The following is a 27273-nucleotide window of genomic DNA, read 5'->3' as shown; positions in this document are numbered from 1 at the left end:
AAAGACTGTCTTTATCTCTTTATCCCCAGTGCTCCACAAAGTGTCCTGCAAGGGAAGTCATCAGTGTGCCCATTGAATACAAACTGACCTGTCTTTCCAGCATGTTCACCAGACACGCTGCCTCCTGTGCCCACTCACACATACAAGTGACCAGCCATTCCCCTAGTACCCAGGTGTGTTATGTCTCTATAACTTGTTCATTCCGTTCCCGCTTCCTAGAATTCCCTTCTGTCTTCTTCATCTGCTGGAAACCTCTTCACATCCTTCAAGGCTGTGGGTAAGCAAGTCCTCTTCAATCCTCCCCTCCTGGGCAGATTTTGGGCTCTGTCCTTTGCACTCCATGGCATGTTTGTATCACTGCTTGTGCCCTACAAAATGGTAGTGTGGCTTATTTCCTGCTCAACCATGAGCCTCCTGAGGGCAAGAGTCATGTCATATTCATTTCTACACCCCCAACCTGGAGGCCTGGCACCACGGGTTCCCAGAGGATGTGTAAGATGCAAGAGATGAATGAAAGAACAATATTACTTGGTAACCCTTTGAGCACTACGCAGGAGCAGGCACACTTTTAAGGTATTAACAACAGAATTCTCAGGAGGCAGGTACTGTTCTTAGTCCCATTCTACAAAGGAGAAAACAGAGGCACAGAAGTGTCTAGCAATTTATCAATGAATGAGAGAATTCTCCCAACTTGAGGGGCTGCTGTGGGTGTGAGTGTTGCCATCCTGAATGGCCTAGAGATTTGAGAGGAGTTGGAAGACACTAGTGTTGTTCTTCCTCTACTCTCTCTGCAGGTCATTCTCTGTTCAGAGCAGCGAGGAGAGTCCCTGCCAACCAGGAGCATCCAACCCCACAAGCGGCCCTGCAGACGAACACATCTCTCTGATGTTTCTCAGGTTGAGACTCCAGTGGCCTCCCAGCTGCTGGCACCAGAGCCTGCCTTTGTTTGTGGCGATAAGCAAATTCCCGGAGTGTACAGCAGGAGCAGCTTGCTCTTGGGTGGGAATTTGGAGCTGGCCAAAAGGGCAGGGAAGGATTCCCAGGGAACGTGGCCCTTCTGGGACACCCAAGCAGCAGCTCATGTTCTGTCCTCGTGGAGGTGCTGAAGCCAGGAAAGCTCACCAGAGCATCCACGCCCGGATGATTCACAGGCCCAGATGGTCAGGGACGAGACCCTGAGGGCCAGGTTTTCAGAGTCTAAGCAGCTTCAGGGGAATCTGTGTTTTCTGCTGAAATATGTGGGGTGAGAGGGGACCAGAATTTGGAGAGCGATTATGGAAATGGGATTCAGGAATTGAGATAGCCAAGCTGAGTCTCTGCTTCCTAGAAATATGAGCCTGGCAACCTACAGAATGGGAGAAAATTTTTGCAATCTACCCATCTGACAAAGGGCTAATATCCAGAATCTACAAAGAACTTAAACAAATTTACAAGAAAAAAACAAACAACTCCATCAAAAACTGGGCAAAGGATATGAACAGACACTTCTCAAAAGATGACATTTGTGCAGCCAACGGACATATGAAAAAATGCTCATCATCACTGGTCACCAGAGAAATGCAAATAAAAACCACAATGAGATACAATCTAATGCCAGTTAGAATGGCGATAATTAAAAAGTCAGGAAATAACAGATGCTGGAGAGGATGTGGAGAAATAGGAATGCGTTTACACTGTTGGTGGGAGTGTAAATTAGTTCAACCATTGTGGAAGACAGTGTGGAGATTCCTCAAGGATCTAGAACTAGAAATAGCATTTGACCCAGCGACCCCATTACTGGGTATATACCCAAAGGATTATAAATCATTCTACTATAAAGACACATGCACACGTAGGTTTATTGCAGCACTATTCACAATAGCAAAGACTTAGAACCAACCCAGATGTCCATCAGTGATAGACTGGATAAAGAAAATGTGGCACATACACACCATGGAATACTATGCAGCCATAAAAAAGGATGAGTTCATGTCCTTTGCAGGGACATGGATGAAGCTGGAAACCATCATTCTCAGCAAACTATCACAAGAACAGAAAACCAAACACCGCATGTTCTCACTCGGAAATGGGAGCTGAACAATGAGAACACTTGGAAACAGGGCGGGGAACATCACACCCTGGGGCCTGTTGGGGGTGTGGGGCAGGGGGAGGCATAGCATTAGGAGAAATACCTAATGTAAATGACGAGTTGATGGGTGCAGCAAACCAACATGGCACACGTATACTTAAGTAACAAACCTGCACGTTGTGCACATGTACCCTAGAACTTAAAGTATAATAATAATAATAATAATAATATTAATAATAATAATAATAAAGAAATATGAGCTTGGGACAAAGGGGTAGAGTAAACCAGGAGAAACAAAATGTGAGCAGCTTCTCCTGCACCTCCATTGACCCTCGGGCTCCATGGGAACACTTCCACTTTCCCGTGCCAGGCCCAGAAGCGGGCTCCTCCCCAGAGGAGGTGCCACTCGAGGGAACAGTGACAGAGTCTGGGGCCTCAGCCTGGCCCAAGTCCCTCCCCAATCACTTTTGCTCAACACCCCCGTGTGAGCTCCTGATTGCTACTGCTCCACGTTACTGTGGACTTACTGACTCAAAACAACACTCTCTTACAGTTAGTTCTGGAAATCGGACGTCTGACATGGCTGTCACTGGACTAAAATCAAAGTGCCAGTAGGGCAGGGTTCCATTCTAGAGGCTCTTGGGGAGAACCCATTTTCTGCCACTTTTTCCAGTTTTTTGAGGCGGCCAGCGTCCCGGGGCTCCTGGCTCCATCCTCTGTCTTCAGAGCCAGCAATGGCCTGCTGAGTCCCTCTCACATCTCATTACTGAGACAGACTCTCCTGCCTCTCCTTCTGCTTTTAAGGACTCCTGTGATCTCACTGAGCCCCGCAAAACAACTCAGGACAGCCCCCCTGTTTTAAGGTCAGCTAATCAGAAACCTGTTTCCCACCTGAAGCCTTCATTCCCCTTTTCTGTGTAGCTGGACACAGTGTAGGTTCCGGGCATTAAGACACGAACATCTTTGCAGGGTCGTTACTCTGCTACCACACCCCTCACCCCAGATCCAGTGACTATTCTAGGGACACCTCCTGTGTTCCAGGGACCTTCACACACAGCCATCTCACTTCCTCCTCCCAACCACCCTGGCAGGTCAGGGATATTACACCAGACCATGTGTGATTTTCAGGGGCTCTGAGCACTTTTGCCTTGATTCATTAAAAAAATAAAATAAATTTAAAAATAAAAAGTGCTCAGGGTCTCTGAGCACTTTTGCCTTGATTCATAAAAAGAAATTCTATTTTCCTACAGTGGTATAAACAAATATAATCTAGGCTGGATTATATTATTTTTTAGTTTCTGATTTTGAAAAGAAATTAAGACATTTCATTGGCCCCTAAAAGTGCCTCGGCCCCCAGTCATGTGCCTGCTGTGGTCAATGTTGGCCCTGGGAAGAGGCAATGTGACTGGCCCAGGCCAGCAAGAGGCAGAGCTAGGGCCATTCCCAGGGGCCCTGCCACTAGGACAGAGCTTACTTCACCAGCCACCTGCTAATCTTCAGCAACAAAACAGCTCCTGGCAGAATCAGACTCAGCCATGGGGACACTGGAGGTCATTTGGCCCAAGGCCCTTATCTTACAGATGAGGATCTAAGTGCTCAGAGATGGCATACTGCGCTCTTAGGGACACACAGCGAGTCAATACTGTAGCCAGGACCAGGACCTGGTCTCCTGATTGTCCATCTAGCACTCTTCCCTGCCCTCAGCTCCTCCCCTCTGCTCTGCACACACACACATACACACACACGCACACACACACCCTTCTCCCTGTCATATGCGTGCAGTGTCAATATTAACTTTGGTAACAGTTGTGTTGACTGTTCTCTACATCTGAGCTATTTAGGATCTACTCAGTGCACTTATTTTACAGGGGAAACTGAGGCTGGAACAGCAATGGCCTAAGCCAAAGCTACTCAGCAGGTATCAGGAAAGTCAGGGCCCAGCCCAGTTCTCCCGACTCCCGATCCTCTGCTGCTTCTGGCTCTGCCGCACCCTTGCCCACGCAGGTACAGCCGATCACAGATGTCAGCACCAGCCTCCCTTTTACTTCACCAGCCTACAGAGGCAGAAGACTGTGTGACTGGAAGGTTCTGGAAGAGCAGGTTCCACGTCCTCCTCGTCCAGACTTGGAACAGTGGCTGCCTCAGACTCAGATCTGGAGCAAGAAAAGCCAGTTCCAGGAGGCTGCTCTGGGGCTACTTGGGGTCACCTTCCGGCCTTGACTTTAACTCTGCCATGGGGAGAGGCAGTGGCCGGGTGCCCAGGCTGGGTGAAGGGTTACTGGGCGGAGCCTGAGGTTCAGGCCTTGCACTGCAGAGGAGTGATGGCCCTCCCCTAGGTACTTCTGGTTTTTACTCTATGTCATTTAGCCCCTCTGAACCTCATTTTTCCCACCTAGGAGTAATAATTATATCTACTTGTCCAGGCACGGTGGCTCACACCTGTAATCCCAATGCTTTGGGAGGCTAAAGCAGGAGGATCGCTTGAGGCCAGGAGTTCGAGATCAGCGTGGGCAACATAGTGAGACTTCATTTTTCCAAAAAAAAAAAAAAAAAGAAAAGAAAAGAAAGAAAAAAGGAATAAAAAAAGCCAGACATGGTAGTGCACACCTGTGGTCCCAGCTACTCAGAGGATAAGGCAGGAGGATTGTTTCAGCCCAGGAGTTCGAGTCTGCTGTGAGCCATGATCACACCACCACTGCAGTATGGGCAATAGAGTGAGACTCTGTTTCAAAATAATAGTAGTAATAATAACAACACCTCTCAGGGTTGTTGTTGAGCATTAAATGAGGTGCTTAGCACAGTGCGTGGCACATAGTGAGGGCAAAATAAATGTTCGTGACAATTTTCATTGTTAGAATTAATAGTGATTAGTTGCAGGACATGAAGTAGCCAATGCTTGAACTGTCTCCAGAAGACCAAGAGGAATGGATGGCCTAGGAAAGGAATAGCACAGCCTCTTAGAGGAATGGTGTAGGAGCAGAAGCCAAGGCCAGAGGGGAAGCAGAGGATGGAACACTGACCAGAGAACCACTGTGTGGCCTCCAGCACCACAGAGAAGGCCTTGATGGGGCCTCAGGGTGACAGAATCTTAGATCTCCAGCCACCGTCCTCTGCAGCTTCCCACTGGCGGAACATACGTTCAGGATCTTGCATCACAGGAGAGAAATTTCCAATTCCCCACCCATTTTACAGATGGGGAAACTGAGACCCAGAGAACAGGACTCACTTATCCAAAAACACACAATGATTTCATGACAATGCCAGACCCCAGCCCTGCTTCCCCTGAGTTTTGAAGGAAATGATTGTTCACTTTGTTTTTGGAGATTTCAAGTCTTCAAATCACTCAGCTATCCTAAGAACAGTTTTTCTTTTCTTTTTGTTTTATTTCTAAGCCTTATCTGACATCTAACTCAACACAATCCACTTGACCCTGTAGCCCTGAGAACAGCTTTAAGAAAGAATGTTGTTCTCCTCCCTGTGTCCATGTGTTCTCATGGGGGGAAGAGCATTAGGGAAAAGAGCTAATGCATGCTGGGCTTAATACCTAGGTGATGGGTTGACAGCTGCAGCAAACCACCATGGCACCTGTTTACCTATGCAGCAACCCCGCACATCCTGCACGTGTACCCCAGAACTTAACAAAATAATAATTTTTTAAAAATAAAGAAAGAATGGATTGCTCAGCTCAGAGACTGCAGCCAGCTCCACTCCAACTGACAGCCCCTGCTCCAGCCACATCACTGACCTTCCAGCAAATGCAGCTGCTCGTTCCTACCTCAGAGCCTTTGCTGGAGCTACCCTCCCTCCCAGAACGCCCATCCTCATGAATCTCTCAGCAAAGCCACGTCCCCTCCCTCCAGATGGAGCCTCAGCACCTCCTCTGTCCCCTCCACCTTCCAGAGGTGGCCCTGATGGATCTTGGCCCTGATGACACCAGCTCGTAGCCTCTCGGAAATTAAACGAATGAACCTCTTTCTGTACTGCATTCATTTGCTCTTGTTGACAAGGCAATTTTTAAAATGTCTCTCAGTCTATTCTCATTTATTCATTTATTTACTCAACAAATGTTTATTGGGCCCCAAGTGGGAGCCAGACCGTGTCACACACACTGCTTGCCCTCACGCCTGTCACCTCCCTCCTCTGCGGAGGGCAGCCACTGAGAAGGGAATGATGTAGGAATCTCACTGCAGCTGTACTGGGTCCAGGAGCTCCGCCTTTGTCTCAGGGTGTCTTCCTAACCGACAGCCTTGCAAGGTAAGAAAGGGTCTCTCTCATCATCACAGATGCTACCCAGAGATGAGGACTGGTTTCAGAACCATCTTGAATTCCCTACTGGGTGGCAGCAGGGCTCAGTGGACAGCATGTGGGCTCTGGAGTCAGACAGACCGGCTTCAAATCCCAGCTCTGCCATCTCCAAGCTGAGGAACTTGGACAAGGTCACTTCCCAATTGGGTCTCAGTTTCTCCTTTGTGAAATAACACTGGGGCCTCCCAACTCATCAGTCTACTTTCGGCTGGGGTAGCAGCCGAGGGGAGCCTCCAGCCTACAAGCACGTGGGGGAGTGAGGACAGTTTGCAGAGTGCAGGGTCCTGAAGCTGACTTTTCAGTCCTATTTATTTAGAGACAGAGTCTCGCTCTGTTGCCCAAGCTGGAGTGCAGTGGTATGATCTCAGCTCACTGCAACCTCTGCCTCCCGGGTTCAAGCAATCCTCCTGCCTCAGCCTCCTGAGTAGCTGGGATTACAGGTGCATACCACCATGCCTGGCTAATTTTCATATTTTTAGTAGAGATGGGGTTTCACCGTATTTATTAGGCTGGTCTCGAACTCCTGACCTCAGGTAATCCACCCGCCTCGGCCTCCCAAAGTGCTGGGATTACAGACATGAGCCACCATGCCCAGCCTTCAGTCCCCTTTATGCTGACTGGGGGGTAAGTCACCCCTGTTGTCCCACCTTTGATGTGAGAAAGTTGGACCAGGGCTCTCCAAGGCCTCTCTCAGCTCTGAGAAGCTCTGATTACTGGAAAAGCAAGCCGGCTGCCCAGAAACAGTGGAGGCCCAGGCTCTGCCTTGAAACACTTGCGCTTCACCTCTTCTCTGGGCTCTCAGGCAGTGGCTGTGTTAGTCTATTTTGTGTTGCTGCAAAGGAATACCTGAGGCTGAGTAATTCATAACAAAAGGAGGTTTATTTGGTTCACAGTTCTGCAGGGTGTACAAGCATGGCACCAGCATCTGCTCAGCTTCTGGTGAGGCCTCAGGAAGCTTCCAATCATGGCAGAAGGTGAAGTGGGTGCAGGCATGTCACGTGGCAAGAGACAGAGCAAAAAGAGAGAGGTAGGAGTTGCCGGGCTCTTTTTACACAATCAGATTCTAGTGAACGAATAGAAAAATAACTCACCCATTATCATGAGGACAACACCAAGCCATTCACGAGATATCCACTCCCGTGATTCAAACATCTCCCACTAGGCCCCCCCAACAGTGGAGGTCACATTTCAACATGCGATTTGGAGGTGACAGGACATCCAAGCATATCAGTGATGGAAACGGAAACATAGCACCTCCGAAGACAGAGAATAAAATACGCAGCCTTCACCCATTGCCAATTAGACAGATGTGACTAAAACCATGTGACAGACAGCCCCACCTCCTTCCAGCATAGTGCCCAGAGCCAGAGTACAGAGCTGGGACACGATCTTGCATGATGGAACCTGGGAAATCAGAGCTTGGAACGCAGACCACAGAAAAGAATTGTGCTCCCGCAGCGTGGAGGGACAAAATAATGGGGTTACACCTGGGGGACATAGACAATGAATCACACAGCTTAAGCTCCTCTCTCTCCAAACGTTCGCTCTGTCACTTCCTCCCGGTTCTTGGTGACTGCTGATGAGGGGAGCGACCGAGCTGGCATTATCTGGAATGTTCCAATCAAAGGAAGTCCTTCCCAGATTCTTATCTCCATCTTTCTTGTCTTAAATCCTACAATTCACTTGCTCTCCATGTGGAAATTTCTGGCCACTTTAACACCTCATTCCCTTTCTAGTGCTTAGAGCTCCGCCTACATGTAGACCTGTGCATTGTGGTCTCCAGCCCCAGAGCCCTTGTACCCAGTGGACTCTGCTTCAACTGCCTTTTCCCCACCTTGTCTCCCAGCCAAGTCCCTCAACTCAGCTCTAAGAGCCTTTCCCCAAAGCCCTAGTTCTTTCCTCCCTGTTTCCACAAAGCCCTCCATCATGGTTCATTATAATTTGCTCTGATGTATTCCCTCCGAGCTAGACTGTGGGTTTCTGGAAGGCTGGGAGTGGGCCTGATAAGGCAGATGGGAAGGTTCCACTGCAGATCTGAGGCTGAGCCTACCAATTGGGTGAGTTTCGGCCTCTTGGAACCTCAGGGTTCCCATCTGCAAAGTGGGAACGATCACTTCCACCCAATGGAATGTATATTAGTCCAGGAAATGGACACTAGCTTCTGCAACCAACAAACCCTGGAATCTCAATGGCTTAACCCAATACCAGTTTATTGTCACAATTGCTGGTGAACTGGGTGGCCCTGGTCCATCTGGGACATGTGGCCTCTAAGATCACCATGGCAGGGAGAGAGAGGAGGAGGCAACACGCTGGTTCTTTACATCCTGGATTCAGAAGCCACTGGTCACTTCTGCTTGCCCTTCCTAAGCCATAATTTAGCCAAATGCCACCCTTGCAACTTCAGGGGAGACTGGAGAATATAGTTTTACTGGGTGCCCAAGAAAAGGAAACTGAACCAGAGTTTAGTGAACACATAGCCTGTCTCCACCACAGATTTGTTATAAAGATGAAATGACAAGGAATGTGACGTTCCTAGCTGAGTGCCCCTCACATAGTAAATGCTCGACAAAGCTGCTAATTCTCCATTTGTTTCTTCATCCCCAGGCCCAGGCTCTAAGGAATCTGACTCCTAACAGAGGACGTGTGAATGCTGGGTGCTGCCCTCCAGTCCCGGGTCCAGGTGTACCTGGCTGTCTCACCCTGTAGCCTCCCCTCCCTCCTCCAGCTCTCTCCAGCCCTGGCTGGGGCAGCTCTCACCACCTTTTGCCCCTGGGCGGCTATCTCTTTTCAGAGCATTGATTTGTAATCGGCCAGCGCAGCTCTAATGGGCCCGCAAGGCCCCTGGCTGCTCTATGTTAGCTCCATTTAGAGGCTCAGGGCTGTGGAACACAAACCTCCCCTGCCTCTCTGGAGCCAGCACCGGCTCTGGAGTCTCTGGGAGAGGCAAGAGTCAGATCAGTTCTGAGGGCTGCCTGCCGGGGCTCCTTACCCAGCAATGCCCACCCTCACTCCCTCCCACAGCCTGTCTCTCCTGGCTTGGGCAGAGAACTGGGAGCTGCAGCCACACTCAGCTAGGCTCTCAGTCCATCTGGGTCCCCCCTCCCCACTGAAGGTAGACAGTAGAGGGTCTCTGCTTCTCTTCCTATTGGGGGTCTCTTGAAAACAGCACAGGACACAGGGGCCTAAAGGACAGTGTGGTCCTCGATGCACCTTAAGTCATTCCATCATCACTACAGCTTATATCAAAGTAGGTCTTATTGGCCCCATTTTACTGATAAAGAAATTGAGGCTTGCAGATTGCAAAGCAATGTTTTCTAAACATATTTGGCCAGACAACCCACCCACTTTTTTTTTGCAGGGAGTAAACCCAAAGCACCCACTTCAAAGCATGCCAATCATGGCGACCTATTTCTCACCCACAGCTGATCCAACACATGCTTCCCAGGAGCCCAGTGTGTGCCCTCCTTTAGCTCAGGGGTTCTGAGCCGGGACTTCAAAGGCCTGGGACCTTCCAGCATTCGCATGTGAAACATTATCTGAATGTGCATCTTTTCAGCAAGGGTCCATAACTTCCAGTAGATCCTCAGAGGCTCCTAGGACCTGGCATAAGTGAAAAGCCCTTGCCTCGGCTTGAGTCCCTGTAGACAAGGCCCAGTTTTGATCTGGGGTTTTGCAAAAGCAACCTGAATAGCAGAGATTCAGGGAAGAGCTCCATGACAGTGGGAGAAATGGCCCATATTACAGCAGGGACGAGAGGACAGTAAACCGATGAGCTTGGCTGGAGCAGAACAGGTGTTTGGGAACAGTGACAAATGAGGCTGGCGCATCGAGGGGACCTCGGAGAATGGGCCAAGGCATTTAGATTTGATTGGAGAGACCACGGGGAGCCACTGGCCATTCTGGAGCCAGCAAGTGGCAGATCGGGAATCAGGTTTGCAGGAAAGGCCGGCAGGAGTGTAGAGGGGTAATGTGCTATGAGGACGGGGCTCCATGGGCAACTGGATCCAGGGAGATTCCTGCTGCTTTAGGGGTAAAAGCAGGGCTGGTGACTGTCAGGAGTATTGCAATGGAGGACAGAGTGGTGATGCCATGGGGAGACAGCACGGCTGGGAGCAAGGTCCTTGGATCTGAAGGCTCGTGGTTTGAATTTCAGGTCAGCTGTTTCCTAACTGTGCAACTTTGGGCAAGTAACTTATCCTGTCCTCTGTGCCTGGGTTTCTTCCTTATAAAACAAGGATAACTGTGCCTGCTTGGTGGTTGTGAACATTCACTTAAATAAGAGAAAATGCACCTGAAGAAGCCCTTAGCTAGCAGCAAGGCACACTCATCAGCACTTGACAACGGTGGGGTCTGTTATGACCCCTCAATCCATCCTGTAAACACTTACCAAATCCCTGCTAGGCACCAGGTGCCCTCCTGGACATCCTAGCATGTTTGCTGACTATAACTCAATGAGATGGATGGCATCATGCCTACTTGACAGATACGGAAACTGAGGCACAGAGAAGTTTTTCATAATCAGTAGTGACATCTGTTAGGGTTGATCCAGAAGCTCAAATGTTAAGAGGTCAGTGACAAAAGTGTGACCTCTCTCTGACCCAGGGTGAGAGAAAACATGCTCTTGATGTTCAAGGTCATACAATTGATAGATTCTTGGGATTGTGGGTGAATGGGGTGCTGATCCAGGCACTGACAGCATCTCACAAACTGTAACATGCCCAAGAATCACCGGGGATGGGATGCATGTGAAAGTTCTGACCTTTTGAGGCTGGGGTGGGGCTCAAGACCCTGCATGCTAACCAGCTCCTAAGTGATGCTTCTTTTTTCTTTTTCTTTCTTTCTTTTTTCTTTTTTTTTTTTGAGACAAAGTCTGTCTGTGTCACCCAGGCTGGAATGCAATGGCACAGTCTCAGATCACTGCAATCTCCGCCTCCCGGGTTCAAGCGATTCTCCTGCCACAGCCTCCTGAGCAGCTGGGATTACAGGCATAAGCCACTGTGTCCAGCTAATTTTTGTATTAGTAGAGATGAGGTTTCAGTATGTTGGTCAGGCTGGTCTCAAACTCCTGACCTCAAGTGATCTGCCCACCTCGGCCTCCCAAAGTGCTGGGATTACAGGTGTGAGCCACCATGCCTGGCCAGTGATGCTTTTTTGAGTAGCAAGGATTTCCAAAGAATGGATTTGGGGTCCACAGACTTGACCTTGGACAAGAGACTGAGCCTCAATTTCCTCATCTGTAGAATGGGTACATCTTATCAATCTTGCAGGGCTGCTGTGAAGATTAAAGGAGATGATGTCTGCAGCCTTAACTCTTATTAGTAAATACTGGGCAGCACTTACTATTAGTAAATATCAGTAAATAGTAATTAGTAAATTAGTAAATACTAACTAGTAAATAGTAATCAGTAAATAGTACATTAGTAATTAGTAAATAGTATTAGTAATTAGTAAATACTGGCCAGTATTTAGTAATAGTAAATTAGCATTACTAATTACTAGTACTAATTTACTATTACTAAATAACAAGTTTATTATTAGTAAATACTGGCCGGTATTTATTAGTTACTAACACTATTAGTGAATACTAATATTGGGGTATTGCAAAGGAGGAGAGAGAAGAATAATACTAAAGCAATTTAGTAATACTAATTTACTATTAGTAAATACTGGCCCGCATTTACTAATATCAGTAATTAGTAATGTATTATTATTCATATTTACTGTTACTATTACTATTGGCTCTGAGCCCTCTATGAAAGTCTGTCTCTGTATGCAGGGAGACAGAAGGTCATTCCCACATATTCAGACCTCAGGATGCTCCTTTAGTTCTGCAACTCCTTCCACCCCAGGAGAAAAAAAATCAGGATGCATTCTGCCATCTCAAACAGCACCCACGAATCGTTTCACATTCAATTTCCCCATCAAATTCACAGGCACGAAGCTCATGCTATTATTCCATTTCCTAATGATCTGTGTGGTGGCAATTGTAAGTAGGACATTTCTTCATGCCCTTGGCACTCCCAAATCTTTGAAACTCCCTTTCTAGGCCAGACCCCCTTCCTGGCAGCTGCGGTATGCCTCTCCCCTTCCAAAATCCTGACACCACCTGCCCCTGGTTTCTGCTTATCCAGAACACAAAGGAGCAACAGTAACGTGTCTCTCTGGGGAACAACAGTGGTTCTCCCTTGTGTTCCACGGAGGTGAACTTTGGCAGCAGGCAGCAGGGCAAGCTGAATAGAAGTAGGTTCCAATGTCAAAGAGAAAACTGTGTGAGCACCCCCTGCATGCCATTTACAGGCTGCGAGACCTTGGGCGAGGAGGTCACCTTGCCTCCAGGAAGCCTCAGTGTCCTCATCTGTAAGATGGGGATGATAGCCACACAGGGTGGCAGAATCAAAGTGTCTGGTCAAGTGCTCTGCCCCTAATAACCATGACAGCTATTTGTTGAGGTTGTGTGAATGGATGGTGTGATGAGATGCCCTGGAATGAGCTGCTATCTGGTCTCAGCAGGCGGCATTCCTCATGGACGGTCCACTGCTGTACCGGTTTGGCCTCACCTTTGCAGCCTCAGAATACCAACTGAGTTAACATCATCAGAATAACTATTCCTGCACCAGCATCTCCCTAGACAGAACAAAACAGGGGCCTGGGGGAGGCAGAGGCGGAGAGCTATTCAATACATTCACCACTATGTAATGCATGAGACTGACCTAACTGAATAAGGCGGGGTTTGGAGGACCCTTGCAATGCCAAGCATTGGCTTCTAGTTCATAAGTAGGGGGGAGGTCTGAAGGGGTCCTGGGGGAGTGCCAGCCAGGCTGCTGGAGTTGGGGCAGTACCCATTTACCAACCGGAATGGAAACTTCCCAGCATTTTAACAACCAGTACGGATGGTGCGCCACACACCAGCTGGGGCTGCGGCACTGGGATGTGAGGTTTAACGAGCCAACAAACCCCAAGACACATCCAGGAGAGTTTATCTAGACAGGCCCCCTGTGTGAGTGCAAAAGACTACACCTAATCCCAGCACTTTGGGAGGCCAAGACAGGTGGATCGCCTGAGGTCAGGAGTTCAAGACGAGCCTGGCCAACATGATGAAATCCCGTCTCTACTAACAATATAAAAATTAGCTGAGTGTGGTGGCGCCTGCCTGTAATCCCAGCTACTCGGGAGGCTGAGGCAGGAGAATCGCCTGAACCCGGGAGGCAGAGGTTGCAGTGAGTCCCGATCACGCAACTGCACTCCAGCCTGGGCAACAGAGCAAGACTCTGTCTCACAAAAAAAAAAGACTACACCACATACTTACTGAGCACCTTTTGGATAAGTAGGAATTCATCTTTGACCTCCTCCTCCACCCCCCAGACCCAGCCAGGTGCCCTGTATTCTAGTCACAGCTAGACTGGACTCTCTCTGTCTCTCTCTGTCTCTGTTTCTGTCTCTCTCTGTCTCTCTCTCTCTGTCTCTCTCTCTCTCTCGGCCTCAGTCTCCCCATTGGTCAAACCAGAATCCAGTTATCTCTGACCCTCCTGGACTCAAAAGGTGAGATGTGTGGGTGTGCGTGTGGGTGTGGATATGTACTTGTGCGTGTGTACATGTGCACACAGGTGCATGTGTGTATATGTGTGTAAAAGGCCACACACCTCCCTCTCTGATGTCTCCACCCCTCAGAACCCACCTCTCCTCTCCCAGGTGCTCTCACCCATGTCCTCTCAGCCTCTTACCCTCCACTCAAGGCCTTACCTGACACACCTACCTGGAGTCTGACCTCACCTTGGAAAACACAGCCCCTTAGAACAAGCTGACTGGCGAGGGGACTGGTACGATGGAACACAAAGCTAATCAGACAGAGATGGGCCTGTTTATTTGCATGGCACGCATTTGTCTCTGACTGTTTTATCCACCCCCTGAGCCAACTGAAGAGTTCTCAATTTATCCTGCCTGCACGGAGAGACCAGATTGGCGGCAGGCACGCACATTCACAGAAGCCCGATATAGACTTCCAATTATCTTTTAATTTCGCTCCTGTCTTTATTTGTTCATTTCACTTTTTCCAAACAGGGACTTTAAAATTAAAAAAAAGCTGTAATTTATGGAGTTTGAAGTCAACTAGCAGGAGCGTCGTGTTCACCTGCCGGATGGAATGAGACCTCAGGGTAGAGACAAAAGCTCACTTCCCAGCTGCCCTGCAAGGAAGATGTCTGCCTGTCAGGGGCCACAAAGTCCCTGTTCTTGTCTGTTCTTCTGTCTGTCTGTATTAACTATATTTTCATCTCTTTTTTTTGAGACAAGGTCTTGCTGTGCTGCCCAGGCTAAAGTGCGATGGTGCAATCAAAGCTCACCGCAGCCTTGACCTCCTGGGCTCGAGCCATCCTCCCGCCTCAACCTCCTGAGTAGCTGGGACTACAGGCATATGCCACTGTGCTCGGCTAATTTTTTAATTTTTTTTATAGAGATGGGGTCTCACTCTGTTGCACAAGCTGGCCTGGAACTCCTAGGCTCAAGCAATCCTCCCACCTCAGCTTCCCAAAGTACTCAGATTACAAGCGTGAGCCACCACGCCTGGCCTATTTTCCTATTTTCTATATCCTTGATGTTTTACATCTGGGGCCTCTCTGACCAGGAGAGACTGCCCCTCCCAGGGTGAGCTAGTTCCTAGAAATAGCAAGTGGCTTACCCGGGAGTGTATCTCTCACATGCAAACCAACCAATCCAGAGCCCATACCCCCCAACCACCTCCTTCATCAGATTCCCAAGGCCTCTCATTCTCTGGGCCAGTATTCCCCGCCTCTAATCACCCCAGGCCCAGGTACCAGACAACTAAAGACAGCCAGCCCTGAGCCTGCTGAAAGTATTCCAACTCGCCAATCTGAATCCTGCTTACCCTGCCTCTCTCACTCCTTCCTGCAAAAACCATCATAAAGCGTCTCTCACCCACGCTTCTGCCTCACTCCCTCTGCCTCCTGATTGACCCAGTGCTTCCCCACGTGATCCTGCCTGGTGCAGTGTGCCCCCTTCTCTTGGGACCCGTGAGTAAAAAACCACCTTTCAATGGCAGTCGCCTCCTGATCTGTGGGCCTCGCCAGACCTGAATAATAATAATGAAACCTACATTTTCACACACTGTCAGGTGGCTGTGTTCACCGAGAACTGGAATGCAGGGCAGACAGCAGGAAGCCTCATTTAATGAAGACATCTTCTATGCTCAGCTGTTTCACAGGCATTACTTCTGCCCTCAGACAAGGGAAGGTCGCAGGAAGCGCCAAGCCAGGGCTCAAATCGGGGGCATCTGGCCCCACCTCTCGCCCTGCACCCAGCCCCAAGCTCCAGTCTAGAGTTCTCCAGGCTTTGTTGTTCTCACATTCTCCTGTGCTATTTCCGCCATTCCCAACATGTCAAATACCATCTCCACACCCTCTCGTCCTAGCCTGGTGCAGGGACTCCTGTTCCGAACTCCCATGGAAGCCCTCCCGAACCAGCATCTGCACCCCCCTACCATCTCCCTGCCTGGTGTCTCCTAGACCACAGCCTCCATGGGCACAGGAGCCATGGCAGTCTCCTTAACCTATGTCATGACATCACAGCACATGGCCTGGTAGGTGGTAAGCATCTTGTAAATATTTTTTGAATCCATCAATCAATCAGTCTATGCCTCTTCCTCTCTTTATCAATACCCAATTCCAAACACTTCTTTCTGGAATCCTTTTTCCTGACCTCTATTCTGATAAACCACCTCATTCATCTCTCCTTTGTGGTGCATGGCAGCTTGATCATATCTCAGGCTTATGCCCCGTCTTCTGGACCAGGGACAAAATAAGTTCCCCTGGGACGTGGACTGTCTTCTGCTCCCAGTGATCCTTGCACCTCCCCACACCCCAGGGCTGGTTTGGGCACATCCAGTGCCCAGGAGCTTTTCAAATGGAAATGCTGATTGTTTGAATTGAAGGGTTTAAGCTGGAGCCACAGAGAGAGGGCTCTGGGACACGATGGAGCCTTTATCAGGTGGGAAGCAGCATTCAGAGGGGCTGAGACCCTTCTAACTTGGTGGCATCTGAGAGGACAATGTGAGGTCACATCTCACCAAGGGGGCATTTCATATGTCTCCCCTTCTCCAAGGGTAAAGACATATGACATATGAACATATGACAGCCACCAGTGGGACAGGCTGAGGACACCTACTTCCTAAGAGGTCACACCTGCTGGATGAAGTCAGGTCTGTAAAACTCTGGACTCTGCAAACAAGGTTTTGGGTCCCCATTTACAAGCCAGTTGACATAATCTTGGAGGTCCAGTTACCCCTGCTGTCAAATGGGGATAACAATCATGTCTCTCCCCAAAGGGGCTGTGAGCATGAGATGGGATGAGATGAGCTTCATACCCCTACCAATGGAATGGTAGCCTGGCCCCTCATCAGCCTCAACAAAGTATTTTTCACCCCTGGAAAAATCATTTTTATTGCCCCAAACACCTCATTCTCTAGTTTCTAGACGAAGACAATGGGCTGTGCAGCAAGAAACATTATAAATCAGGATTTGTCACTCTCAGTCCATTGGCATTGTCTCTCTTAGCCTCAATGTCCTGATCTGTAAAATGGGGACAATGATAATAACCACCTCTCCAGATTACTGGGAAAATTAAATAATTTTACTTATACAAAGCACCCAGGACTTCATTCCCATTCTATTACTCACCTTGAGTATGTAACCAAGAGGAATTGATTATGTAACTTGAGAGGAACTGCTCATCCACCATCCAAGAATGAACAGGAATTTTCAGCAGACAAGTAGAAAAGCTAACTTATTTTTAATTCCTAGACTCACTAAAAACTCCTGAGATGATTGTTAAAAATGGAGGTTTCCTGGGACCCACCCAGCCCACTGAATCAGGACATCTAGAAGGTAGAGCTTAGAAATTTGCATCCCTGGCTTGGCGTGGTGGCTCACATCTGTAATCCCAGCACTTTGGGACACCAAGGCGGGTGGATCACCTGAGGTCAGGAGTTCGAAACCAGCCTGACTAATATAGTGAAACCCCATCGCTGCTGAAAATACAAAAATTAGCCAGGCGTGGTGGTGTGCACCTATAGTCCCAGCTACTCAGGAGGCTGAGACAGGAGAATTGCTTGAACCCGGGAAGCAGAGGTTGCAGCAAGCCAAGATCATGCCACTGCACTCTAGCCTGGGTGACAGAGTAAGACTTCGTCTCAAAAAAAAAAAAAAAAAAAAAAAAAAACCCAGCCTAGTCAACATGGTGAAACCCCATCTCTACTAAAAATACAAAAATTAGCTGGGCGTGGTGGTGCATGCCTGTAATCCCACCTACTCAGGAGGCTAAGGCAGGAGAATCATTTGAACCCTGGAGGCAGAGGTTGCAGTGAGCCGAGATTGTGCCATTGCACTCCAGCCTGGGTGACACTCTGTCTCAAAAAAGAAAGAGAAAAAGAAAGAAAGGGAGAAAGGGAGAGAGAGAGTTAAGAAGGAGGGAAGGAAGGGAGGGAGGGAGGGAGGGAGGGAGGGAGGGAGGGAGGAAGGAAGGGAGGGAGGGAGGGAGGGAAGGGAAGGGAGGGAGGGAGGGAAGGGAAGGGAGGGAGGGAGGGAAGGGAAGGGAGGGAGGGAGGGAAGGGAAGGGAGAGAGGGAGGAAGGAAGGGAGGGAGGGAGGGAGGAAGCAAGGGGGGAAGGGAAGGGAGGGAGGGAAGGGAAGGGAGGGAGGGAGGGAAGGGAAGGGAGGGAGGGAGGAAGGAAGGGAGGGAGGGAGGGAGGAAGCAAGGGAGGAAGGAAGGAAGGAAGGAAGGAAAGAAGGAAGGAAGGCAGGCAGGCAGGCAGGCAGGCAGGCAGGCAAGCTGCATCTCTAACAAGCACCCCTTGTGATCCTTGTGCACATTGCTTTGATAGGCACTCTTTTGACCAGGATGGAAAGAAAGGGAATTCAGGGGACCCCTCTTGACAGCCACCAGTGGGACAGGCTGAGGACACCTGACTTTCTAAGAGGTCACACCTGCTGGATGAAGTCAGGTCTGTAAAACTCTGGACTCTGCAAACAAGGTTTTGAGTCCCCATTTACAAGCCAGTTGACATAATCTTGGAGGTCCAGTTACCGCTGCTGTCAAATGGGGATAACAATCGTGCCTCTCCCCAAAGAGGCTGTGAGCATGAGATGAGATGAGATGAGCTTCATCCCAAGTGTCCACCCCAATCCACTCAGTGTAAAGACAATCCCTGCTGGCTATTGTCCCAAATGGTGCAGGGCCTCACATAGGCTTAGGGTCCACAGCTGAGCCAGCTACAGCCTCTGTCCTCAAGGACTAAGAATGCAGCAGGAGACCAGATCTTGCACACCATGCACTTTACGATGCAGCAGCTGTGGCCAAGGCTAAAAGAGGAGCATCAGAGAACACGAGACCCAAAGGAAGAAAAGGTGATCTTGGACGGGTGAAGGCACCAGGGAAGAAGGCCCAGACACAGCCTTTCACCCAACTCTGATGGGCCAGAGGGATGTCCACCAGCCTTCCCTGCCAAGAAGTCACCCTGAGCCGGGTTTGCTAGGCAGTGATCAGGAGATGAATCTGGAAGAGTAAACCGAAGCTGGTACACAGAGAGTTGTGAACGTCGGCATAGGGAGTCAGGACTGTCTCCTACAGTCAAAGCCTTCAGAGCCAAATTCCTCCCATGCGTGTGCTTCCTGTGGCCCACAGTGATTTTCAGTTTCATTTTTGAATCAGATGCCAACATTTTAAAATTGACAGTGATTATGTCACTACCGGGATTCTAAGCTTTTTGCAGCAGTGGGAGGATGAGGCAATGCTGGGCCTGATACCATCGGCTGGGGTGGGGCGGACAGACCTCCTTACTTGTTCACTTTACCTGCCCAGCCCCCATATGCAGCAAGAGTTTGAGACCCCTGCACAGGACTTTGGGGACTCTTTGAGGACCTTGGTCAGGAGAAGGGTAGAATTAGTTCTGTGCTTTGGAAGGTCTTCTGATGACAATTGATACTAGCGATGATGGTGCCGATGATAAGAAAGAGGAAAAGGAGGAAGAAGCAGAGAATAGTTCATATTTACTAAGCTTTCATGATGGGGGCTCTGCCCCAGTGTTTATTCCTAGTAGCCCATTTAGTTCTCCCCACAACCTGATGAGGTGCGTATGCTGTCATCCTCCTTTTTCAGACAAAGCACAGAGCGGTGAGGTCTCTTGCCTAAGGTCATATAGTTGGTAAGTAGCAGAGCCAGGTAGTCTGGGTCCAGGACCCACAGCACTGGTGATGGGGGAGGGGAAATGGTGAGGGGGGTCTGGGAGACGTGAGTCTTCCCTCAGTCTTTCGCCGTAGGAGATTGTCTGGTTTTAAAAGAGAAGATGTGTCCACATCTAACCCCGATCTGAGCACTAATGCAATGTCTTTCTCCACTGTTCTCAGAAAGGCTGGTTTCTCTTAATAAACTTGTCAGGCAGGGAAGGAGGGCAGAGGCACTCAAGGGCCGGGTCAGGTGGCTTGGCTGCATGCCCTGGCTCCAGACTCCACTCCCATGTTCCTGTTCCCTGCTTGGCCAGCATAAAGCTGACCCCACTGTGAGGACCGGCAGACCTCACAAGAATGACCCCATGCACGCCTACTGGGGCTCCACCTGCCCATGACTCACCACACCCAAGCCTCTGAGCCCAGTGGATTTGCAAAAGAGAAAATAAAGCACACACATAAAGAATAACCAACCCCATGCATTTCCTGGCATCGGGTGACTGTTTGGTTAAGAGCTTCCTCCTTCTTTGTATGCCCACTGGATACTCCTAGCATCCCCTAGCTGCTGACCACAGAGCTGGCTCAGGTGGCTGATCACAAGCTCAGCCCCTGGGCAGGCCCCCCACCCCAGCCAGCAGGGGAGCATCGAAGGAGGCCAGCCGCTGGGATCTGCCAGCTCTGGGCCCCAGCGGCCACCCTCTGCAGCTCAAAGTCACCTTTGCTCCTCTCCTCTCCTCAGCTGGCCAGCCAGAACCAGCCCAGAACTCCCTCCCCTCCGCTCAGCAGGACCCAGGAACTGGTCCCTACTGGGCAATTATTAATCAGATTCTTGACATTCCTCAGCCCCAGGTTGGCTGGAGAAGCATGTTCCCCAGAGGAGCAGAGGCCCAGGACTGGCATTTGGATATGCAGCTGACCGGCAAGGTGGTGCTGTCAGCCGCTGCCCTGCTCCTGGTAATTGTGGCCTACAGGCTGTACAAGTCGAGGCCTGCCCCAGCCCAGCGGTGGGGTGGGAATGGCCAGGCAGAAGCCAAGGAGGAAGCAGAGGGCTCAGGGCAGCCTGCTGTACAGGAGGCTTCTCCTGGGGTGCTCCTGAGGGGGCCAAGACGCCGGAGGAGCAGCAAGCGGGCTGAAGCACCACAGGGCTGCAGCTGTGAGAATCCAAGAGGCCCCTATGTCCTGGTCACGGGGGCCACTTCCCCAGACAGGAAGCCCCAGAGAAAAGGCTCAGGTGAGGAGCGGGGCGGGCAGGGCTCGGACTCTGAGCAGGTGTCTCCTTGCTGCCGCGGCCAGGAAACCAGAACAGCTGTTGGCGGTAACCCTGACCCTCCCCATCTCCCCCGCTTGGGCAGCGAACCGAAGAGCTCCCCAGCTGGACTCATTGCAGCAGCCGACGGCAGCTGTGCCGGTGGTGAGCCTTCTCCATGGCAGGACAGCAAACCCCCTAAGCATCCAGGGCTGGGGCAACTAGAACCTCCCCACTGTCACCACGTAGCTCCCTTGCAAGGCAGCAGTGACATGAACCAGAGCTGGGTCTTCACCCGTGTGATAGGGGTCAGCAGAGAAGAGGCTGGGGCTCTCGAGGCTGCCTCCGATGTTGACCTGACCCTGCATCTGCAGGAGGGCGCCCCCAACGCCTCCTATACCTTCTCATCCATAGCCCGCGTCCGAATGGAGGAGAATTTCATACAGAAGGTGGAGGGGGTTGAGCCCCGGCTCAAGGGCAAGGTGTACGACTACTACGTGGAATCTACCTCTCAGGCCATCTTCCAGGGCAGGCTGGCTCCCAGGACAGCAGCCCTGACTGAGGTTCCATCCCCTAGGCCACCGCCAGGGTCCCTGGGAACAGGGGCAGCCTCCGGAGGCCAAGCCGGTGACACAAAGGGTGCAGCCGAAAGAGCCGCCTCCCCGCAGCCAGGGCCGTGGCCCTCCACCCGAGGCTTCAGGCGGAAGGAGAGCCTTCTGCAGATAGCGGAGAACCCAGAGCTGCAGCTGCAGCCAGATGGCTTCCGGCTCCCCGCTCCACCCTGCCCAGACCCGGGCGCCCTGCCTGGCTCAGGCAGAAGCAGCCGGGAGCCCCATGTGCAGCTGGTGGCCGGGACCAATTTCTTCCATATCCCGCTCACCCCTGCTTCAGCCCCACAGGTCCGCCTGGATCTGGGCAATTGCTATGAGGTGCTGACCTTGGCCAAGAGGCAGAACCTGGAGGCCCTGAAGGAGGCGGCCTACAAGGTGATGAGCGAAAACTACCTCCAGGTGCTGCGCAGCCCGGACATCTACGGGTGCCTGAGCGGGGCAGAGCGCGAGCTGATCCTGCAGCGCCGGCTCCAGGGCCGCCAGTACCTGGTGGTGGCTGACGTGTGCCCCAAGGAAGACTCCGGCGGCCTCTGTTGCTATGACGATGAGCAGGATGTCTGGCGCCCGCTGGCTCGCCTGCCCCCCGAGGCCGTGTCCCGGGGCTGTGCCATCTGCAGTCTCTTCAATTATCTCTTCGTGGTGTCCGGCTGCCAGGGGTCCGGGCACCAGCCCTCCAGCCGCGTCTTCTGCTACAACCCGCTCACGGGGATCTGGAGCGAGGTGTGCCCGCTGAACCAGGCCCGGCCGCACTGCCGGCTGGTGGCCCTGGACGGGCACCTGTATGCCATCGGCGGAGAGTGTCTGAACTCGGTGGAGCGTTACGACCCCCGCCTGGACCGCTGGGACTTTGCCCCGCCGCTCCCCAGTGACACGTTCGCCCTGGCGCACACGGCCACGGCGTGTGCCAAGGAAATCTTCGTCACCGGCGGCTCGCTGCGCTTCCTGCTGTTCCGCTTCTCTGCGCAGGAGCAGCGCTGGTGGGCCGGCCCCACCGGGGGCAGCAAGGACCGCACGGCGGAGATGGTGGCGGTCAACGGCTTTCTCTACCGCTTTGACCTCAACCGCAGCCTGGGCATCACCGTGTACCGCTGCAGCGCCAGCACCCGGCTCTGGTACGAGTGCGCCACGTACCGGACGCCTTACCCGGATGCCTTCCAGTGCGCCGTGGTGGACAACCTCATCTACTGCGTGGGACGCCGGAGCACCCTCTGCTTCCTAGCAGACTCTGTCTCACCCAGGTTTGTGCCCAAGGAGCTGCGGAGTTTCCCGGCCCCGCAGGGCACCCTCCTGCCCACCGTCCTGACCTTGCCCACCCCCGATTTGCCTCAGACCAGGGTCTAGCAGTCCCTCAACTGAGCTCCTCATGCAAAGCTGGGGGCCACGGGGCTCCACTGCCAGCCGTCCCTCTGGGGGCCATTTCTAGGCAATCAGGCAACCCAGGAATGTGGCCATCAAGAGGTGAATTCCGGTCCTTTCTCCTCCCCTAGCTGGGGAGAGAGGGATCTTAGATGAGTCTTACCCTTCATGGGCTGCAGAGGCCCCACTGCAGAAAAGAGGACCAGGAGCTGGTGTTCCAAGGCAGAAGGCATTCGTGTCTTCAGGGATGACCGCCCTTGCTTCAACTCTGAATTCTTGGGGGGATACACCGGGACCCCACCAAAGCTTAGGGGGCATAGTCTTTTTGCAATCACAATTCTAGGAGCCAGTTGACCCCAGCAGCCCCTCACTAGTTGCTCTGGAGAGGGGTTGGCTCTCTGAGCCATCAGTGCCCCTTCCTAAACATCAGCCACTGGGCCCCACCTCCACAGTTCCCAGAAGCACCAGGACACACAGGTGGGAAAGATGGAGGCAGGTGACTTGGGCAGGACCAGGAAGGAGCCGAGGGAGCCCCAGGGACCCTGGCCAGAGGGAGTGGTGGTTTGAAAAGTAGAACAGCTGAAGCTGGGGCCAGCCTAGGAGACTCTTGCTTGCGAGAAAATGTACCAAAGCCCACATTACTTTTCTCCTTATTGGAAGAAAGAGAAGCAGCCATTGTACCAAGCTATCTTCTGGTGGAGGTCTACTAAGGATACACGGAGGTCTCAGCAAAGGGAAGAAACTATGTGATCCAAGGGCCACCCTGCTCCTCGGCCCTGCCCATGTTAACTGACCATCGCACTCATTCTCAGATCTGTAGCCGTCTTCCTGTCTGGAAGCTGGGGCAGCCACCACCAGTCAGCACTTCAGGGTGACAGCATAATTTGCCCTCCTCGTGCCAGGTACGGTCTCCTGGTTTGCCGCATTCACATTTTCAGGTGGATGACCAAGCGGAGGAACTAGAAGAGTCTAGTGAAGCATCCAGAGACTGGATCTCCTTTCACATCTGGTTTGATAAACTCCGAATGAAGGAGACCCCCAGCCTCAGGAAAGCACCTGTCCTTCCAGGAGGGACGGGAGAGAGCCTGACCCAGTGTATTACCACAGCCCTTGTTCCACCTCTGAGGGAGACAGTGACAGATGGGAAGGCAGTGATGCTCTTGGTCCCAGCCAGAAGCCAGGGGAGATGGGAGGTACACCAGAGCAGGGCCTGACAAGGAAGAAAATAAGGATGCTTTGGACCTCAGTGTCCTTGTCTTGAAAATGGGAAGGACAATTCATGTCCCTGTCTGCCCTGGGGATAAATGAGAGGATAAAAGAGAAAGTTCTTCCCAGTTTCCCAGGTGGTCCCAGCTAGATCCTGTGTCCACTGAAGCTGCTGGTGCCCAGGCTGTGGGTCTTGTTGGAAGAAGCAGGACTGGAACAAAGGATGAAAAGGAGGTTGGCATGGACATAAGAGGAGAGCTTGCACTGGACCACCAAAGACCACCATTCCTGGTCTGGGCTCTGGCACCAGGCTCCGCCAATGGCAGCTCAGAGGCCACAGGGTGACACTGGCCACACCCCCACCCCACTTCCCTGGCCTGGGCCTCGAAAGATGAAGCAACTGAATTTATTCCTAAATCAGAGACCAGGAAGGGAAAGTCAGCTGGGGCCATGGCTACCTTCTTGGGAGAGTGACCCCTGAACCCAGCCAAGGCCACGTTCAAGCTCAGTGTCAACACTAGGCATGAACCTCCAAGGGACCTGTGGGCTGGGGCAGAATGGCTTCAGTGACAAGACTCAAAGGAGTCACTAGCATTGTGCTGCTGGACTGGGGGAAGGACTTGCTTGGGAGGAGAACGCTACATAGGAGCTGGGGGCAGGTGGACCTAGATCAAACCTTCAACCCCTAGGGAGGGGCCAGGCAGAGGACAAGGCAACAACTAAGCTAGGTAAAGTTCTGGAAAGTTTCCAAGCCCAGGAGGAACAAGGACCACTCTGGAAAAACATTCCAAAGCCCATTGCATACCTGTGGTAGAGACTAGGGGAGTGATTCCAGGGATAAGACGGACAAATGTGTTCCAGGCCCCAACTGATGGTGGGTGTGGTCTTCATAATGAGAGGGGGAGCTGAGATTTGGGCCTGGGCTGGGAAGAGGAGTACACAGTCCATCTGATCCACCTCTCTTATGGTTCCATTGGCAAAATCATTCATCAGTCGTCATATCTTTTCCTGGCGAGCGCTCACAATGGCTTCATAAGTGTTTCAACACAGTGTCCCAGGCAGTCACTACCTATAGATTAGAGCTGATGTGCTGGCCTGGGGCTCTAGAGCTGGGCTTAGGAAGAAAGTGGTCAGGGCCATCAGGGTGGAACAAGGTAGCTCAAGACCTTGGAAAGACACCCTGAGGGCACAATGGTCCTTGCAGTTTAAGATGACACTTTAAAAATAAATTCTCTCTTAATGATGGCTTGAGTCCTGCCACTCAATGGGAGCATCAGCGGAACCTGTAGCATCTTATTTGGAATTGACATTCTCTATTGTAATTTTGTTCCTGTTTATTTTTAAGTTTTCTTTTTGTTTCATTGGAAAGGAAAGATGATGCTCAGTTTTAAACATTAAAAGTATACAAGTTGCTTTGTTACAATAAAACTAAATATGTACACACATCAAAAAAAAAATGATCAGGATGCATTCATTCACTCCTGAAATAAACATTTACAGAATATTTGGGCTGGGCAGTGTTCTAGGTGCTGGAGATGCAGCAGATCCCTGCCTAAATGGAGCTCACATTCTAGCAAAGGAAAATGGACACTTTTAAAAGGAAATACATAGAACCTAGTACCTAGGCTGCATATACACTAAGGAGAAAGCTGAGGCAGGGACATGGGATCCTGAGTGCCGGAGGAAAGGGGTTGCTCTTTTAAATCATGTGATCAGGCCTCCTTGATAGGATGACATTTGAACAGGGACCTGAATGGAAATCTGGGAGATGCACAGACCAGGACTGGTCCAAGGAACCGGAAGGGTGGCCTTGCAGCCAGAAGGACTTTGCTCCCTGTGCCCACCAGGGAGAGCAGGGCTGCTTCTGAGGAGCGCCATCTTGGGGTAGGAAGAAGGACTGGGGCCCAGCTATTCTGTTTAGCCTTTGTTGTAAGGGAAAAAAACTCAATTACACCTACATTTACAACATATAGGAGTGAGAGCCAGTGTCGTTACCAGAATGTTGCAGACCCTATACTCAGGTGTGCAGCTGAGATGACTTCATGGGGCCAGAGTCTCAGATTTCTACTTGACTTTACTTAATAGCCTGGGGTCTGTTGGCCTCCTGCCCTTAGCCTCAGAGTGACATCTGTGTCACTTGGCTTCTTGCTTTTCCAATAGGAATTCTTTCTTCTTCAGAAAAACAACAAAAAAATTAAATTTGGGTCGCTTTCCACTTTAAACCAACCATGCCTATTATAGAAAAAAAATAGAGAAAGGTATTAAGAATCTCCCCAATTTTGCCACTCAACGGCACCCCCTACTGTGGTGTGTGTCCCTCTGGTCTTTTTCTTCTGTGCAAAGTTTTTGTTTGGCTTGATTTTTGCTTAGGTGTGATTATGCTAAATATACAATTCAGTTTCTTCCTTTTTTCACTTAGCATTTTATAATAAGCATTTTCCCGTGTTATTACAAATCCTAGGTAAACATCATTTCAATAGTTGCACAATATTCCATGGAGTGAATGTATCAAGGTTTATTTAAACATCTCCCCTCCTGTTGGGGCTGCCTGTAGATTTTTGTTTTCTGTTGGGTTCTCTTTCTATCATAAATAAAACGTCCTTTGTTTTCTTATTCCTCCCTGTCTGGGGCCTTCATCAATATTTACAAGAGAATGCCAGTCTAGGTCCCGTCTGCAATAGTGGAGTTGTTGAAACAACCACAGAAGCCACAGCATTTGCCTAGGGCTGGGGCCTGGCCCCTCTGTGACTGTAGGACAGAGCTGTCCTTGGAAGCCTACGGCGAGAGAGGCAAGGCTGGCTGGAGGGGCCATCCAGGGGCACCACATTCACTGGGCCCCTGCTCTCCTCTGCGTGCTTTTATATGCATCTCCTCACTGATCCTCACAACAACCCTATTTTACGGGTGAGAAAGCTGAGGCTCAGAGAATTTAATGAAATTTGCCTTCATGGCAAAATCCAAAGACCTTTTCTGTTTTCATTAAAAGTGCTTGAATCCAAGGCCAGCCAGAGTGGCTTATGCCTGTAATCTGAACACTTTGGGAGGCCCAGGTGGGAGCATCACTTGAGGTCAGGAGTTCAAGACCAGCCTGACCAATATGGTGAAACCCCGTCTCTACTAAAAATACAAAAATTAGTTGGGCATGTTGGTGCACGCCTGTAATCCCAGCTACTCAGGAGGCTAAGGCAAGAGAATCGCTTGAACCCAGGATGCAGAGGTTGTAGTGAGCCAAGGTTGAGCCACTGCACTC

At 50.8% G+C, this 27273-nt stretch overlaps 1 protein-coding gene across 1 annotated transcript; it reads left to right on the top strand.

The window, feature by feature from the left end:
* The first annotated feature begins 20416 nt into the window (after nucleotides 1–20416).
* KLHDC7A (kelch domain containing 7A) lies at nucleotides 20417–26394 on the top strand. Its single transcript, XM_004024774.5, has one exon. It carries the CDS (start codon nucleotides 20469–20471, stop codon nucleotides 22800–22802), a length of 2334 nt encoding a protein of 777 aa, XP_004024823.3. The 5' UTR covers nucleotides 20417–20468; the 3' UTR covers nucleotides 22803–26394.
* The last annotated feature ends 879 nt before the right edge of the window (nucleotides 26395–27273 follow it).

This window comes from Gorilla gorilla, chromosome 1 (genome assembly GCF_029281585.2).
Source record: "Gorilla gorilla gorilla isolate KB3781 chromosome 1, NHGRI_mGorGor1-v2.1_pri, whole genome shotgun sequence".
Classification (NCBI taxonomy): domain Eukaryota; kingdom Metazoa; phylum Chordata; class Mammalia; order Primates; family Hominidae; genus Gorilla; species Gorilla gorilla.
This window is presented reverse-complemented; position numbering and strand designations above follow the sequence as displayed.

Coding starts and splice junctions, on each gene's coding strand:
- KLHDC7A (XM_004024774.5), top strand. CDS start 20,469: ATGTTCCCCAGAGGAGCAGAGGCCCAGGACTGGCATTTGGATATGCAG.